Raw genomic sequence first — 13,587 nt, forward strand, 5'->3', positions numbered from 1 at the left:
GTAGCACTTAACTGATTCCTGTTAGGGAGGTATCCTAAAACTAATGAGCAATCTAAAAGCAACATGCATATTAAAATAACAGAGTAGGCGTTTCATCTGAAACGTGTATGAAATATAAATATATATATCTCTTACCTTCTGTACACTGTAGGAAGCTAATTATGAGAAGAAACCAAAAACTTTGCATTCTGCAACCAGAAGACACCATTATTGATCCCTTTAAGTATTTTCTTTGTATTCCTTAATGAATCCAGTTATAAATGCCCAGCATCATCGAAGCCAGTGGTTTGCATCACTGATCTTCATACCTGGAAAAGAAAAGTCAGGGAAGGGGAAGGGAAAAAAAGTCCATCAATAACTACTTACTTGCAAATTTAAAAAACACAATATATAAACAAACAAAATATGCACACAGAATATGAAATTTTAGTTGATGTCAATAAAAAAAAATCTTAACAAAAACAGAGCTGGTGGGTGTGTTGGATCTGAGACCTCAAGGTCAGTGATCATACAGAATCCAAAAAAACAAAATGCAGTGAATTTTAAAGTGTGAATGTAATTAGTCTGCTTGAGCACAGACACCATGAAGATAAGGAAATGAACTTACAGATTAGAGTTAAATGACACTATACCTTGCACAACACAGCCACAAAAAAAAACAGATACATGTGCAGAGAAAGATACAGCTCAACAATAACATTTTGCAAGAAAAATTCTGCGGGACTTCTCTTGCTATGGCTCCCTTTTACTCCATTGCCCACAGTAGTGCCACCTTTTATATTATACATAATTCTGCCTCCTTGGACAAAAAGCAAAAGCAGCGAAATTGCCGTTAAAATAACCATTTGTTGGGGAACCGCCAGCTCTCTTGATTACAAGATCAAGGTGAAAAACTTGCATACACATTATTAGCATGTATCTGCAGTGATACATAATGACTATTACACTTGCCCAACTCAAAACTGGTGTTACTGAATTAGGCTTAGGGTGAGACAGAACCTTCCTTCTTTGACCAGCCACCTGAATACAAGGTACATCTTTTTTTCATAGCTAGCTGTATAAGCTATAAAATGCTCCAATCAACATTGTTAGAAAGTTAAAGAAGAAAAATATTGGTGTGACCCTGAAGCTGAGATTCTAGTATGAATGGGTTGAAGAACTACACCTCAGAACATATGAGTACTAATGTACACCTGAAAAATTTCACTTATAGATCAAACAGTGGAGTTTCCTCAGTCAGACAGGATCATATTTTCAAACTTGGGGAGCTGATTTTCTAAAACTCCACACACCACATGTCCTTTCTCTTCTCTTCTAGGTACACAGGAAGCTGAAGCCGAAAGCAGCAAAATCACTGAAGCCAATCAGAGGGTGACAACTAGCGCACCCAGAGTGTGTCATGGTCCGTTTGAAACCAGTCACAATTTGTCCAAGGGTAGTGAATGAATGGATTTTCAGAAGTTTGTTAAAGACAAAGAATTAGATCCTTGATACAATGACTTTGATTCAAAGTCACTATATAAATACTTATTAATGACTGTGATACTACTCAGTGGAAATGCAGTGAGCCAGTTTCAGCTCAAAGCTCTTACAGGAGGCAATGAAATTGGGTATATTTAGGGCTTGAAATAATCTATTTATTTGATTTTTAAAGAGCAGTGGAAAATTATCCCTAGTAAGTATAAAAGCCTTGTGCCAATAATTTCTGCAAATTTTAGACTCTATTTAAAAAAAAACACCCTAATCTTTACAGGTTGAGAATGCTAATCAAATTAATGTTTTCTTCCAATTTCTGTAGACAGTCTGTATTAAATGCATTGTATGTTGCTGCTCAAAAGCAGCACTAATAAATATTCTGCTTTGTCAAACAGTGGAACTAGTATAATTTTTCTCCATTTCAGAAACATAGTTTTGCAGACAGCTGTGCTTCCCTCGGCAAAATACTGCCACCGCTAGTCCACAAGACCTGTACACTTGCATTGGTTCCGAGTACGGGAAGATAATGAAACTACAGCATGACACAAATTATATTACTAACCAAGTATACTGCTTTATCGTGGAGGTGGCATTAATGGCAATGCCACTTCACAGCTGGAATATTTCCCACATACCTCTTGGAGGATGCAAGATTTGTGCAGTCTCACATACAAGCAAATGAAGAAAAACTAGAATTCTGAGCTTATAGCAAAGAAGGCTCTTTCGCTGCAATTTGCAAATAAAGCTGACAACGACTCCTGATACACAGCAGTAAGACCATCAAATATGTTTCAACAAAGAACAGCTATGAGTACCTCTGCAGTGGAAAAGTGCAGGACAAACGCAGGGTAGCTCCTCCCTGGCACAATATCTAAAGATGAAAGTTCCATCATCAGTTAATCTAGTGGTGATACGCAGCTGCTGCAGGAGTATCTTTAAGCAGACAGAAAGGAGTCATATTTTGACTCCCAGTCTTTCACCCTGAGCTGGGAGGTTTCTACATATTGAAAAATCTAAAATCCACACAGCAATCTTATTTTCAGCTGCAGTATGTTCTAAGGAGTTCCTGCTGAGTACAGACACAAGCACTGCTACAAAGTCATCTAAAAAATTGGGGACTGTCCCACAGAAAGCCCAAAGAGAATTTAGATTTATTTTTTACATGTTGGACCCAAAAGGCAAATCACTGAACTATTTCACACACTATAGACTGCTCAATATGATTTGAACAAGCAATTAGAATAATTTGAGAGACTGGATGAGGCACAATAGTGGCTACAAGTGAAATTAAGTCACCCTTTTGATTGCTCCCAGGATGTCCAGAGGATTCTGACTTCCTGAGATTTAGTTTTAATGGCTTTTTTTATTTCTATAACATAATATGGGCTTAGTTAAATGCACAAATTTTCAGAAGTTTCTGTCTCCCTTACTCTGTACTTTGTCACCCTTCACCTCAGCACGTTCTTATTGGTGAGGAACAAGGAAAGACTCAGAGCACTGTTAGGACTGATTATCACTTTCTAGGAAACAGCTGCCAAGATAGGGGAAGCAATGGCAAAGATAAAAATAACAAGAGTGAAATAGAGAGAGTTATTAGGCTTATTTAATATATCCTAATGTCCAATAATAGTTTCTGGAAATGGTTTGAAGATGTTTCTAGGATACCTTAGAAAACAATTCTCCAGTTGAGGATGCAAAGAAAAAAAAAAAAAGAAAGAAATATTTATAGTGTTCTAGTGTAGGGTGAAATAAAATTTGACTCAATCTGCTGCCAAGAACGTCAAAGAGAACTAATCAGGTAACTATCAAACTATCAAGAAAATGTGTTTCCAAAAGGCCAGAAAATAATTCAAATGCAGTTTGAAAACTAGTACAGGAGATTGCTGTTTTGTTTTAAATAAAAAATTAACAGCAACTTTTCAATGAGCAAGTTTTAATGAAAGCCCAAATACTTGATAAAAGGCATTCAGCTCAAATATAAAAACATTCCAATTCTGAATCGACTGTTCAGCAGCACAGCAAAACTAATCCTGAAAAAAAAATGTTGCCCCAGACACAAGCTGGAGCCAAAGGACACTTGTAGGTATAAATGTTGCTGTCAGCCTCGTCTTTCTGACCATGTAATTGCCAGAGATAGGGAGACAGTCATCAGAATCTCACAACAACAACAAAATCCAAACACAAACAAACAAGACAGGAAAAGCCATATTAAGTTACCTCTTTGCAAACAGAAAAGTAGATCATAGCAAATGGTTATACTGTGCAAATAACTTGTTTCCCCTCAGACTTTAATAAACCTTTTCTCTGGATCACAGACGGCTTAGGCCTGAGAGTGGGGGAGAGAGACTCCCTAGAGCAAAAGGCTGCTTGAATTTCAGAATGCAACAAAAGCTGCCCGGAAAACTTCAGCTGTAACTTAAATCCCTACCTCTGAGCTATACTGTAGTCTCTCACAGAGAAGCCCGAGCTGGAAACTGAGAGGTTCACCTTGTGAAGCTGCCTTTGCATATTTTTTGTTGAAGGAGGGTAGAACAGGAGCAGTAAAAAGGACTTGAGCATTCAAACGTGCAGAGCAAAGGTACTCGTAATTTCTTAGATCTCTGTGAGAGCTCTGGTCCTACCCCTGCATATCCAAAAATCTCTCTATAGCTCCTCTGTACTGCTGCAACATCCTACCCTAGCTTCATTGCTCCTGCAAAACATATACTACTGTTGCCAGCTCTCCCCACCAATGATGATCAGTAGCTTCCCAGAGACAAGAAACACTTCAAAATATGGATCCTGAACTCACTAGGCCAGGAGGTGAACATTTTTCTGAGAGGCATTATGCTTTAGAGCCTCTACCCACAAATTTTCTTGGAGCCAAATGCTAATGGTGTTTTTTTTTAGAGGTCCTAAATACCAAACAATTATCTCTCCTCCCTTTTCCTGTTCCATCAGGCTTTACAACCACTTAAAACACTGGGGAGCACAGGAGCTGTATACAAATAAGGTGTTTGTTTTGGGGGATTTTTTTGATGAACAGCTTTCAAGACTCCTAATACTGATGCAAGCTAGTACTCTGCAGTTATATCAGCCAACTTTTTGCATACTGCAATTAAGTTACAGTATCCCTAATAAAGGCAAATAAGAATTAGACCAGCTTTACAGATGGATAAGGTAAAATGCAAAAAAGGCAAAATGAATTAAGCAAGGTCATACACTGCACAGTCAAAGATTAGGTGCAGAATCCTAGAGGCACTAGGGTTACATGCACTACACTGGCCTGCATACAACTGTCATCACCTTTTGTAACTCAATCTATGAACTAAAAATAATAAGATACCTAAGAAGTGTGGGGAAGCAAAGATGAGCGGAGACATATTTACAGAATGTAATACACTACCTAGTCTCCACCAAAACCTTGTGTCCATAAGCTTTCCAGTCAAAAGGTTAACAGTTTTAGAAAAATGACGATTAAATATCGTATAATTATGTCATGTAAAAATCCAATTAAAGCACTGCTCCTACTGAAACCTTCCTCCAAGCTTCACTAGTGAAATATTGAAACACGACTTGATATTGGTTTACGGTCTAACAGCCTCTGTTTTACACTTTGCTTAACAATGTAAGAGGTAGGTATCATTTTCAATATGTAACTTATTTACATTTACTAAATACTGTACACTTGAATATTCAGAAAATGCCTAAACCATAAGACACCAACTGGATAAACTTCCTCAGGCTGATGAAGCCTTTTAAACCCAAAAGCCTGCTTAAATACTTTTTTCCCAGCTATTTAAGTTGGTCTAATAAAAGATATCAGCTTCACCCAAAGAACCTTGTCTGCCTGTGTCCTTAGAACAACACAGCTACAACCTACACCCCCTAAACCAGAAGGAGGTGATTTAAATGGAAAGAGAATGTTTTACATTAATGACAAAAAAGCTGTATCAAATCTTTTTATTTGCAAGGCTTTGTTAAACTAGGAGACAGACAATATGCAGCTCTCCTGTAAATGGAATTGCTTTAAATACTATGGTAAGTGGTCAACCTATAATCGGTTTCCAATTAAAAATCTTGTTAACAGAAGGACACAAAAAAGGAAGGCTAAATCTTCTCCATCTAAAATTAGTTAACAAATACTAATATTCCATTAAAAACATTGCAGCCTTACAGATACACCCTCACCCCCCCCCCCCGAAGTCTTAACTGGAGCTCTATACTAAGCAATCCCCATTGATTAACACTTTGAACACTGATTTCTAAAAACCAAACATCTCTGAGCAACACAGAAGGAATGCAGTTCTAGGGAAGGGAACAGCACAGTAAGAACAAGACCTGACCAAGGTCACCCAGTCTTGCAACTAAAAAGTAATTTCTATGCACTCAGCTTAATTTCTGTCACTCTGAAGTGATACACCAATGCTTCTGCAAAGCCTGAAACAGTGTGGGGTAAATATACATGTATCCTAAATCTAACCTGAAACAGAGATCACAAAAATCAACCCTCTGGTAATTGCTACAGCACAACCCCAAAAGCAAGATCTACCCCCCTTGCAAGTAGCAACGCTTAATACAATACTTAATAGTTTAACGTTACAATTTAGCCCAACAATAGGCAACTCCATAGTCTGCCATTATTTAGTTATAGTGGGATTTAATTTTAAAAATATAAAAGGTTTTCATTTTTGATCAGAGTTCCTATTTGGTTTGGCTTCATTATTGTGTTATCAGATTTTTATATATAGTCTATACTGAGTTCCTTTCCTGACGGGCTAGCATTGCCCCTTCTTGTTAAGACAGGATAAAGCCTGGGCACTCTAGGAAGTTTTCATTCAATAAGCCAGCAAAGTAAACCTTTGCTAGTGTTAATCAGAAAAGCTTTTTAGCTCCAGGCATTCTCCTTTTGCCAAGTTTGTATTTCTCTTTTTTGCCTCTCTCAGATGCTCTGAATCATGAGGGCTGCCCCATACTCATTATATTATTCCTCCATTTCATTTCAGTTGACACTACATCACTAAGTCACTACACTTCAAACTGAAATAGTTAAGCTTAAGTCTTTTTAACATTTTTGGCCTCAGTGTCACTGAATCTTGCTGGTACCTTAATGATAAATCCCTAGTACATGAAGAACAGGAGACGGGAAGAGATTCTTTAAGTCAATTACAACTGTTATCGGCTGTAATATCTTAGTGTCATGCTGAGCATGTTAAATATGCTGATCGCTTTGGACACCAGAGGCACAGTCTGAGGCTGTTTGGCATTCTCTTCATTAAAGAATCCTAGGCTGCTGAAAGTGCAAAACAAATAGCTCTCATTTTCAAATCTATGTAGGATAGATTTTATGAACATCAAAAATAAACAAGAAAATAATGAATAGCTATAAAAAACATGTAACCACATGACAAACCAAAGAAACAATCAAAGGGCTAAAGAAAATTCAAAGGCTTTTCAAACATCTCACAAGAGGGAAATCCTCAGAATAATCCATTTATTTAAAAAGGCTATCATTCCTTTCAGTTGAAAAAAACACTAGTCTAATATCAACAGGAGACACTGTAGTCCTGTAAGACAGTAAACTGTTTGCTGACAGTCTTGACAAGGCTTTGCAAAGGCCCATTTTGCTGAAAGATATTATGCCGCTTGGTCGAATTCTTTTCTCAACTAGTTGTTTTTCACAGCAAATAATCTGTTTGAAGTAGAGGTAGACAAAAAAAAAAAAAAACCAAAAAAAAAAAGGTTGGGACTTTGATCAAACATGCCTGTACCTCTCGAATGGATGTCACGTGATCCTTTGGATAGCTCACAGCAAGAATTTTAACACAGTTGGTATGCTTTATGACCTTCCCTCACTTGGCATAAGGCCAGAGAAAAGTGCTCATATTAAAGAAAAAGGGAGGTTCATACATGCCTTTCATAGCTGACAGAAGTAAATGACATCAGACTAGAAACCACGTATCCAACAAAGAGCAAAAAACAACAGTCTAACAAAAGTTTAAAGAATGGACAAAAACTCATATCTTGACCACATTTTGTAATTAGGCTAAATATAATCTTGAGGCCCCAACACTGTAACTCATTACAGCTAGGTCAGGGGATACCCATGCTCTAACTAACCTGATCCTCCACTGTACATGTTGATGTGCCTGTACAAATGCTGGAAGCACACTGCATCTGTGGATTCTTTTTAGATATTTGCACATGGATAACTGTTGAATGACTATGTAAAAGAGCCACCCACTTTCACAGCTTTCTAAAGCATATTAGATCTTAATTTTGCCCTTCCACACATTATGTTGGTGATAAATTTCTACAGAATGCATACAACATACACAATGTTGTTCATAGTTCTTACTAGGCCTGTAAAAAGCAGCAAGTATTCAATTGGGATTCAGCCAATTCGAGGGAAAGTGATTTGAAAACAGAACTTATGATGAGAGGCTGAGAGCCATGGGACTCTTCAGCCTGGAAAAGCACAGGCTCAGGGGTGATCTGGTGGCTACCTATAAGTTTATGAAGGGGGCTCACCAGGATCTGGGGGAACATCCGTTCTCCAGAGCGCCCCAGGGGATGACAAGCTCGAATGGTCACAAATTCCTCCATGACCATTTCAGGCTGGACATAAGGAAGAACTTCTTTACTTTCCGAGCTTCCACTGGAGGTGGTTCAAGCACCTACTTCGAACACTTTCAAGAGAAATTTGGATCCTATGACCCCTGCTGACTTCCTGCCGCTGGGGCAGGGGGGTGGACTCAGTAATCTTCTGTGGTCCCTTCCAGCCCTAATGTCTATGACATCTATTAAATCGATGATTTGAATCACTGTCCCACTTCAATTCAGATTCAGAGATTTGGCCACTGAAGCTTCGGACAGGCCTAACATAGGCGGTGAGAGAGCGAGGAAGTGAGGTTGGGGTACACCCTGCCCCCCACCCTCCCATGCCCACTGACCGTTCTTGTTGCAGCTGACACCAGTCATTCCTGGGGCCGCTGCAGCAGTAACCAGGGTGACTGCAGACAAACTGCACCACGTGCTGCAACGCATCCTGCGCTGCCTGGAGATCTGCTTGCTGCCATTCTGCCCAGGCCCTGCTGCAGTGGCCCTGGGAGCCCCTGACACCAGCTGCCTGCACCACAGCACAGCCTGGGAGCTGCGGTGAGTGGGGGCAGGTGGAGCCCAGGCATGGGGGGGCAAGCAGAACACAGCGCAGCCCCGAGAACAGCACCGCTCCCTCTGCCCTAGCCTCACTCCCACCCACACTGCCTCGGGAATCTATCCCTATTTGTTAGATTATAAAGTGGGTTCACTTTACGTGAGGGAAACCTGCATAGCCTATGGCCAAATCGCTGAATTGGCCTCGAATTTCTCCAAATTGATTTGGAGGCTTTCAATTCAATGTTGACCTCTTAATGGGCCTTCCGATTCAATTCAGATTTGGAGATTCGGCCACATCTCCTCCAAATCGAGTTGGCTACCGAAGCTTTACACTACCTTAGTTCTTAGCACAGCTCCATAATGGCAGAAAATCATCTTTGGTTATTTCTTTACTCACAAAACAACTAAGTGGAAAAAAATATTTTTTTAAAAAGACAGTTGTAATATATAAATACACATACACATTACAGTAGATGTAATTAATACCATATCTTGATGCTTAAAGAAGGAATGTGGTTCTAATGTTAACATCTGTGAGATCGTGGCCTAATCACTGTGCACCGAGATATAAAACAAAATCAATGATGACACGTAAATGTAATCTCTTCTGTGTTTGGCTCACTGCACTAATTTTTGACTCATAAATCATTGTTACTAGCCATTCAGTGAATCAATATTGAGATTCCCTCTTGGTCTATTCATATGAGCACCAAATGAAACAATAATGACTCAAGGTCTGTCATGTATTAGATCATCAAAATTATCTAAAGGATTTCTTGGGAGCAATGAGGTAATCTAGGTGAAAAAACAGCAGGTGAGCTTGAAAATAAACATAAAAAACTGTAACTAAATGTAGAAGATGGATGTTACAAGAGAGATCACCCACGATATTTTTTAAAAACTCATCTTTCATCCTGGGCTCAAATATTAATATTTACCAAAGAATCACAATAATCCACATTTTACAGGAAAACTTTTATATTAAGTTTTTTTAATTATACTTTGAAACATGCAGCCCTTCAGTATCTATTTTTTTCAAGCACCCCCTTTCCTCCATAAGCTGTTTCTTTTAAAAGCACTATTAATATTACTATGACCAGAAATCTTCACTTTCTTACTATGGCTGCAGTGCCCAAGTGCTCCAAAGGACCACGGATTAACCAACCAAACTAACAAAACTAAACCTGTAGAGAAACTAAAAAACCAACTACACTTGTAGACAGCTTTCCATAAAATGATCTTCTCCAAACAGTTTACAAGTCATTTAATTATATAAAAAGTAGTAGAACACCTCTTGGCAGACAAACATGAAAACTGTTGTACACTCACCAGCATCCCGCATACACTCAGAAGCCACGATGCTATTACTATCTCTGATAGTAATAAGAAAGAACAGGAGAGGAGAAAAATGTTAGTCAGGACAAATGCCTTGCCTTTAAAAGAAACAATCAATAGCATGGGATGTTTAAATTACCGTCAGAGTAAGCAAGAGATTCCACAGAGCAGACTTGCGGTTATAAGGCTGCTCTGAACCTAAAGAACCCTTCAGGGGCTCTACTCTGTATATTAGCAAGAGGAAGTAATGCCTTCTGTCACTCACTGCCAGAAAACGAATCTTCCAGGTATTCCAGTTCATGCCGCTGCTGTGTTGCATGTTAGAAGGTTTAAAGCTTACAAACAATTAAGCTAACTAAAAGGAAAACCCAAGACACACACACACACGCTCTTTTTCCATTTTTTTCTCACCTCACCTTTGTTTCACAGTCAGTCCATTTTCTTTTTTTCCTTTCCCGGTTGGTAAAAAGAATTCATCCACACTAACTAAATATTAATAGTAAGCCAGGAAAAGACACTGCTAAAAGTTGCACATACAGCCTAAAACCTGTTCCTTGTCCATATATATCACTACAATTTCTAATTATAAAATGTTCTCAGTCTCACATGTGGTCATGTATGCCCTTCTCGTACAATATACAATGAGTTGTGACAGGTCTGTTTCTCATTAAGAGTCTGGTGCTGCAATAAGTCATACCACTCCCCTATTAACTGCTGTAGTCCTCTACATGCAATTGCATGGGTTGCCTGTACACATCTTACTGCAGAACTGGGTCTAATTTTTTGTGCGTGTGCGCAACATAATTAGCAATGAAGGTGTGCACAGAATGACTTTGCTTAGCCGTATAAGGAAATAAGATGTCAATGGTGCATTAGTCTGGTACTGGCACTCTACACAGGGATGAAATGGACCCTTTAGAACCATAGTATGACATCAGTAGGTGATAACTTAGTCAAAGTAAAAGTGCCCTACTGGGAATACCCAAAACTCCTCTTTTCAAAGGCCATTTCTATGTCTAATTCCAAACTTTTATTCCCAGACACTTCTTCAGGTTTAGGTCTCAGTTTGAGTGAGAACTACTTATGTCCATTTTTTCCTTCTAAATTATTTTTGGGAAATTATCAGCCTGGGAAACGTGCAAAGTTGAGAGTAACCAAAATAGGATTTTGAATAGAAACATCAACTAGAGCAGTTGCTACACTATGAGGTAGCCTAATTTCAATTTACACTTTTGTTCTCCCTGATACTTTATGTGCTATAAGCTCTCCCCCTCTGGCAAGGGTACTAGGAACCAAATATTTTTAAAAGATTTAAGCGCTTCAGAGGGGGAGAGAAATGAAGTGACAATATTTCCCACTAAGTGCCAATATTATGGAGCACAAAAGTTTAACTAATGCCACAGCACATACAATGAGGATTTGAGACAAACATGAGAGACCACTGTAAAACAAGGAATTATTTGATAAAGTGGCACGGAAAAATAAATCTCAAACATCGGAGTTGCTAAATCTACTACGTCTAAATGTGTTTTTTAAAACCTTTTCTGGAGATCTACACAGAAGTAGATTTGAATTCTTAGAATATTAATTTATCTCTGCCTACCATAGATGCAATTCAGGAAATACTCCAACCTCAGTTTAACACATCTTGCAAAACCTAATGCAGCTGTTAATAAACTAATCCCTAATGTTCTCTAATTTCTCCCTAGTTCAATCAACAAAAAACCAATACAAAGCAAAAGTTTGTGTCACCAATATATTTAGAGTTTAAATATTTTGATTTATAGTAATTATGCCTGGACATGACGGCAATGACTTGGAAGTCCATTTTTTTCTATTCAAGCTTTTTATGGTCTGACTTCTCAACTATGCAAAAGGCTAACGCTTCAAGGCCTGGAATTGAGAGACAAGTAATATGTTACCATTTTAAAATACATATCGTCTACTTGTGAAAATATTATTTGCAAATACTTAATAGTCAACAGGGTAATTCAGAAGCGATAAATGTGCCCCTTTTAAGAACAAATGAAGTCTGAATATGTCTATCAACGTTAGTTGCAAGTGAAAAGAGTAGTGAAGGTTACAAAATTTTAATAAGAGCATTATATTATGGTAGTAATAATCTAGGTATTTTATTGGAAGTGAAGTGGATTACTGTAAATGAAATTTTAAAATGTCCTTTCCATTTTACAGATAACACGAAATGACTCTTTTCATGTCTCCAGCGATAAGGATACATTTGCCACACATTTAAATAGTGCCTTCACCCTATCCAACCCTGCTTATGAATTAATAATTTAGTGACATTAATACAAGAAGATAAATGATAAAGAGGTTACAACACAGGGGCCAACAGTACACATATACTTCTTTTAGAACAGTTAATACCTCTCTGACAATTACAGTTAGAACTTTTTAGCAGTTTTCAATGCCATTTTTACAATCTAAACAGCAGCTTATGCACACACAATTTCACACAACTCAAGCTTAATAAATCTCCTGCTGGTCCCAAACAACCATTCTAGGGGATTAAAGTGAAACATCTGCTAACATTAATAAGCATTTTATATACCAATATGTATAAAAGCAGTCTCTACTGAATTATTAGTCTTCTAAAAAAGCTTCTCGTTTGGTTTGGTATAAATTATACCTTTATTGTTCGATGGGTGACTTTAATCTATGACAACAATGAGGTATATTAAAACAACAGTAACTAACAACTTCAAAATTACATGCCATCTGAAATTGCCCTTTTTGTTGCAGGGCAGCTTTCAAACTGCTTGAAAAAAATAAACTACATATACTCCTGCAAAGTATTTCAGAAAAAAAGTACTTTATATAAGTCTACATGCAAAATACTTTTCAGAAGCTGAAGCTACCAATTGCTTTCCAAGGGTCAATTTCTCTAGCATATCTTGCTATAGCTCTGCATTCATTTACTGCTTCCATTTTTTTTCCTGTCAGATAACAGTCTTCCTTGGAAAATCACAATTCTAAAAATTACATTTTAATTAGGATTTTTATATATATTTTAAAAGCAAGAATTTCACATATCTTAGTTCTTCCCTATTGAGACAAACATTGGTTTGAGCCACAAACATAGCTGGCAAATACTACGCACACTTCTATACACAGTCCTGCCAATGCAACTTAACCCCAGCAGTTTGTGTTCTGGACAACTAAATAATGGAGGCTGCCAATCATGCAATGGTTTCCTAATGTGGATAAAATGAGCTGAGATGGACAAATATATTTCTTTGAATCAAAATTAAATTTGCATCTAGATCTCTAGATATAAGATTGATGAGGGAGGTGAGCCAACATGCCATTTATTTAAATTTTATTTTTACAAGGTATTAATCCCTTCCAACTTTTGCATTATGTATCCTTGCCTGACCTTGAATATTGTGCTTAATTTTAACAAACGTTGTTTAGAAAATACATGACATTTATTTATGAGAGGAAGAATTTTATAAAGGTAACTTATAAAATGTAAAAAGATTGTAAAAAGAAAACTTGAGTAATAACGTCACAAAAGGTTCTAGCTTTTGCTACTATCTGACTAACACTAAACAGGTCAGAACAGGCTTTGTAGTTCAGCCATATCAGGCTTTGTAGTTCACACAGCTACCAAGAGGC

The 13,587-nt window shown here is 37.7% G+C and overlaps 1 protein-coding gene across 12 annotated transcripts in view; it reads right to left on the reverse strand.

The window, feature by feature from the left end:
- Positions 1-13,587, reverse strand: part of ADGRL2 (adhesion G protein-coupled receptor L2) — a 488,780-nt gene that overhangs the window by 165,060 nt on the left and 310,133 nt on the right. For all 12 annotated transcript variants that reach the window (XM_019531201.1, XM_019531198.1, XM_019531202.1 and 9 more), the window contains one exon: positions 136-308. In XM_019531201.1, the coding sequence (XP_019386746.1) occupies positions 136-208 (73 nt within the window). In that variant the 5' untranslated portion in view covers positions 209-308. The remainder of the gene's footprint in view (positions 1-135; positions 309-13,587) is intronic.

Source organism: Crocodylus porosus, unplaced genomic scaffold (genome assembly GCF_001723895.1).
Source record: "Crocodylus porosus isolate Cpor-Errol unplaced genomic scaffold, CroPor_comp1, whole genome shotgun sequence".
In the NCBI taxonomy this organism is placed as follows: domain Eukaryota; kingdom Metazoa; phylum Chordata; order Crocodylia; family Crocodylidae; genus Crocodylus; species Crocodylus porosus.